The sequence below is a fragment of the Gracilinanus agilis genome, chromosome 2, assembly GCF_016433145.1.
Source record: "Gracilinanus agilis isolate LMUSP501 chromosome 2, AgileGrace, whole genome shotgun sequence".
NCBI lineage: Eukaryota > Metazoa > Chordata > Mammalia > Didelphimorphia > Didelphidae > Gracilinanus > Gracilinanus agilis.
The window spans coordinates 180,265,913-180,270,822 of NC_058131.1; the positions used below are offsets into that span (position 1 = coordinate 180,265,913).

The following is a 4,910-nucleotide window of genomic DNA, read 5'->3' on the forward strand; positions in this document are numbered from 1 at the left end:
GGGGGTCAAGTGACTTACCCAGGATCACCCAGCTGGGAAGTGTCTGAGGCTGGATTTGAACCTACGACCTCCCGTCTCTAGGCCTGACTCTCAATCCACTGAGCTACTCAGCTGCCCCCCTACTACTTGATATCACATTATGACAATTTTAAAAAATCATAGGATATCATATATGTTTTCATTGTTGTGTTTTTTGGCCCTCTTTTTCTTTTAGTAGTTTCAAAATAAAAAACAGAATGCTGATGACTTCTTTTTTTTTTTCCTTTCCTTTTCTTTTTTGCAGATCAGCTACCATGGGGAAAATCCACTTGGGATACTGGTTCTTGGCTCTTTTCATTATGACCTGGAGTGATCTGGCTCTCTGTAAGAAACCAAAGCCAAGACCTGGAGGGGGATGGAACAGTGGCGGCAACCGTTATCCTGGCCAGTCTGGAGGCTGGGGACATCCTCAGGGAGGTGGCACCAATTGGGGTCAACCCCATCCTGGGGGTTCCAGTTGGGGTCAGCCACGTCCTGGAGGTTCCAATTGGGGTCAGCCCCATGCAGGGGGTTCCAACTGGGGGCAGCCACATGGCGGTTCCAACTGGGGTCAAGGCGGTAGCAGCTACAACCAGAAGTGGAAACCAGACAAACCCAAAACCAACATGAAACACGTGGCTGGGGCCGCCGCTGCCGGGGCAGTCGTGGGAGGGCTCGGCGGCTACATGCTGGGGAGTGCCATGAGCAGGCCCATCATGCACTTTGGCAACGATTACGAAGACCGTTACTATCGGGAAAACCAGTATCGCTATCCCAACCAAGTCATGTACCGGCCCATCGAGCAGTACAACAACCAGAACAATTTTGTGCACGACTGCGTCAACATCACGGTGAAGCAGCACACCACGACCACCACTACCAAAGGGGAGAACTTCACGGAGACGGACATCAAGATCATGGAGCGAGTGGTGGAACAGATGTGCATCACGCAGTACCAGAACGAGCAGCGCGCCGCTTACAGCCTGGCCTTCTTCTCCGCCCCGCCCGTCGCCCTCCTCCTCCTCAGTTTCCTTATTTTCCTGATTGTGAGCTAAAGAGCCTGCCCGTGTTCGCTCTCTTCACGTTTCTTCTCTTACTCTTCGCAGAGAAGGAGGTCCTTCCGTCTGCAAGGGCAGCCCAAATAGCAGCAGTCTCCCATTTCTCCGTCTCTCTGTCCCCCCGTAGGTTAAGGCACTAATGAGCGCTGGTGAATGTGCAGCAGAGCCCAGACGCCGGGCCGGCACTCTTTCCCCCCCCAAACCACTTTGATCATGCATCCATCCGGTCAATGCCATATCAGTCAGTATCCTTGACCAGAGAGGAGACCGTTAGGTAACTTCTTCCTTAGTATCGCAGGTGAAGGCCAAAACAGACATGATTTCAAACCCCACTTTTCAAATCGACACAACCATGGGCCCTTTTGCTTGCTGAAATGCCCCCTAAATCTATCTCCCTGCTTGTAGTCAATTAAATGAGTAGACAAAGAATTAGCTAACTTAGAGCCCCATCTCTTCTTTGGCTTATCAGCTGTGATTTCATAGCCCGTTAAATATTTTTAGGGAACTCATTCATACATTTCAATACATCCCGATGCATTTTCCTCTTCAAATAGCAATTTTCATCATTTGGAAAAAAAAAAAAAAAAAAAAAGACTAGAGACCATCTAGGCAAACCATAGAAATCACCCAACCGTGTGGGTCGAGGCTCGAGCTGCCGAATCAGGCGTAGCTACACCACAGAGAACTGGGACTACTGTCTCGAATTTTATAATGGGACACGCTTGGTAGAAGCTGCACCAAAAATATATCCGGCCCAGGGGCTAGGTCTATTTGTCACCGGCGGAATGAGCATCCTTGTGTGAGCTGTATCCTGTGCTACAAAGACTGGGTAGCCTACAACCTGGGAAGTAGTATTACTTTGGGCATGATTTGTCATCATCGCAGACCATCTTGATGTGTACATATTGTTCAATGCCAGTGTAAACCGTTTCTACCAGAGCATTCTGCCCAGGAACATGAAAATGCAAAGCAGACACTCCCGGATAACTAAGGAAGCCCGCTCCAATGTTAGCAAATATCCAAGACTGGCAGGCAGCACCTCGGCCAGGCCCCTTTGCCTGGAAGCCCACCAAGGTGCCAGCATCGTTAAAAGAGTTGCGGCAGGAGCTGGTTAGCCCAGAGGAACCAGCAACTGGTTAAATTGCAGTTGTTTTTTTAGGAATTAATGAGACAGTTTGGTGAGTTTATAAACAAAAGAAGCGCTTTTTTTTCTTTTCTTTTTTTCATGTCTCAAGATAAAGCAGTCACTAACTACTGGATGAACCCTTAAAGTCAGATTAGAAGAAGAATCTTTCAGATGGAGGAAGCTAGCCTGGTTTTTTTTAGGATTTAATCCAGTCTTCAAAAACAATGTCTCAGAAAAGGAGGAGAAGAGGGGAGGAGAAGACAGGGAGATGATCTGTCTGTCTTAAGTGATTTTTGTTTTGAGTTGTGAAAAAATTGTTCTCATAGAATAAATTATTACTTTTTCTTGTCACTATTTTGCTTCTTGATGGGCTTGCAATCTTTGTAATCAGTAAATATCAGATAGGATAAACTAGAAATTCTGCTCAGAACAATTGTCACCCAGAGTAGTATCCAGTGTATTCTGTGTCTTTCCAAGATCCCAGATGCCCATTCCATGGAAACGATATCCTGAGGCTTACAGCACCCCATGCGGAATGGACTCCCGCTGGAGTCCACAGTGCACCAGGGAAAGTAGTCTTTGAAATTTGCATGCACTTAGTAATATAAAGATGTTTTATAGATTTGTAACTTTGCACGTATTTGTTTTGATGTATTAAAAATTTATAAATGTTTAATATCTGACTAAAAATTAAACAAACAGGCAGCAGATGAAGTGGACATCTTTTGTAAAGTCTCTTCTCTTACTGAATATTAGGCACCGGTTTGAGCGGCTAATGGCTCTTTTTGGGAATCTCATTCATAGTTGGGGTGTCCTTTTAAGTTTTTATACTTGTTTGCCCCTCTTCCGTGCGAAACCTTTTTGGAGCATTTCTTTGCCTTCTTAATTGCCCAGATCCCATACTCCATCCCTAACCCTGAGGCTAGCCCCACTTTCACCCTGTAACAGCCATCCTTTTGGGGATGAACATTAGTAGACTTAACAAGACTGATCCTTAGACTAAAGCCTGCTAGTTTGGGGACTTTTCAGAGCCTTTAAGGACCCAGACTCACTTTTACACCATGATGAGGCATCAAAAGGGGACTTGTACTTTATTTAAATTAATCAACATGTATTTATTAAGCAAGATCTAACCAAATAACTGTGTGCTAGATATTAGGGACACAAAAGAAAAGTAAAATAATCCTGGCTGGGAAGGAGTTTACATTCTAATGAGGGGAGACAAAAATTGGCTTTTTTCCCCCAAAATACGCTTTTTCATTTACAATTTTGGCTATTTGTATTTTCTTTTTCCTTTTTCTGTCTGTTAATTTACCTCCATTGTTTTGGTATTTTAGAAGTTTCTTAGTGTTACTTAATTGGAGGGGGTGAGTGTTGTTCAAGGAAGCAATTCTCATTCCTTTATAATAATAACTCTCATTTCCATAACACTTCATGGTTACAAAGCACTTTGCTTATATCTTACCCTTTTTATATTTACTTTTTTTTAATTAAGAAAATTTATTTACAAATGTCTCCATCCATCCCCGCATCAGAAGGAATCATTCAGGAGACAGATACGTGCATACATAGATTGTGTCTTTCATGTTTCCATTTTTCAGTTCATTCTCTCATTCACAAATTATTCTTCAAATATTCAATCCATAGCTGTATATGCTCTTGGTCCTACTCATTTTACTATTCATTATCCTATGCAGTTCTTTCCATGGGTTTTTAAGATTAGCCAGCTCCTCATTTCCTATGGTGTCCATCACAATCATATACCACAATGTATTTAGCCATTCTCCAATAGATGGACACCTCCCCCCAGCTTCCAGTTTTTTTGCCACCACAAAGAGAGCTGCTGTAAATATTTTGGAACATATACGTTCTTTTCCAAAAGGAAACTTTTGCAGGATTAGATACAGATGCCAAAATAAAAGCATGTAAGCAAAATATAATTATCACTGTAGCTAAAGCCCCACAAGGTACAAATGTCACGAGCATGCCATCTATGCTTTTATTGAAGTCTTAATAAAAATGTTAAGCCACATAGGATATGCCACAGATTCCCTAGACACTGCACCAGAGACCTTCCAAAGTGCTGTTGAACCCTTAATGATTTTTCTGGGCCCAGCCATTCGCCTCCCTAATTATGGTAGCTCTCCCATACCTCTCCATTTCTACTACAATTGCACAGGTTTGGGGCATGCTTTTTGCCTAGAATATAGGTCTACCATATCTTCTTTTGGTCTTCTACTGCTCTGCCAGGCCAAAAAGCTGTCAAGACAAGAAATGGAGATAGTTGATATGACCTGTTATTGATGAAGCCATGCTAAAGCTGTTTGTGACCACAACTTCCTTTTTTAGATGTTGCTAGTCATTCCTTTAATGATGTTTTATGAAATCTGTCTAGGAATCAAAGTAAGAGTCACTAACCTTTCACTTGTGGTCTCCATTATTTCTTTTTTTTTTTAAACCCTTCACTTCCGCCTTAGAATTAATACTGTATTTTGGTTCTAAGGCAGAAGAGTGGTAAAGGCTAGGCAATGGGGGTCAAGTGACTTGCCTAAGGTCACACAGCTGGGAAGTGTCTGAGGTCACATTTGAACCCAGGACCTCCCATCTCTGGGTCTGGCTCTCAATCCACTGAGCCACCCAGATGCCCCCTTCATTATCTATTTTAAAAAACAAATTATTTGCTCTCTAGTCCTTCAGCCCATTTCTCA

The 4,910-nt window shown here is 43.2% G+C and overlaps 1 protein-coding gene across 1 annotated transcript; it reads left to right on the plus strand.

The window, feature by feature from the left end:
• Nucleotides 1-287: 287 nt before the first annotated feature.
• LOC123234886 (prion protein) lies at nucleotides 288-2,921 on the plus strand. The gene is made up of 2 exons (XM_044660893.1): nucleotides 288-1,064; nucleotides 2,680-2,921. Exons 1-2 carry the CDS (start codon nucleotides 294-296, stop codon nucleotides 2,713-2,715), a joined length of 807 nt encoding a protein of 268 aa, XP_044516828.1. The 5' UTR covers nucleotides 288-293; the 3' UTR covers nucleotides 2,716-2,921.
• The last annotated feature ends 1,989 nt before the right edge of the window (nucleotides 2,922-4,910 follow it).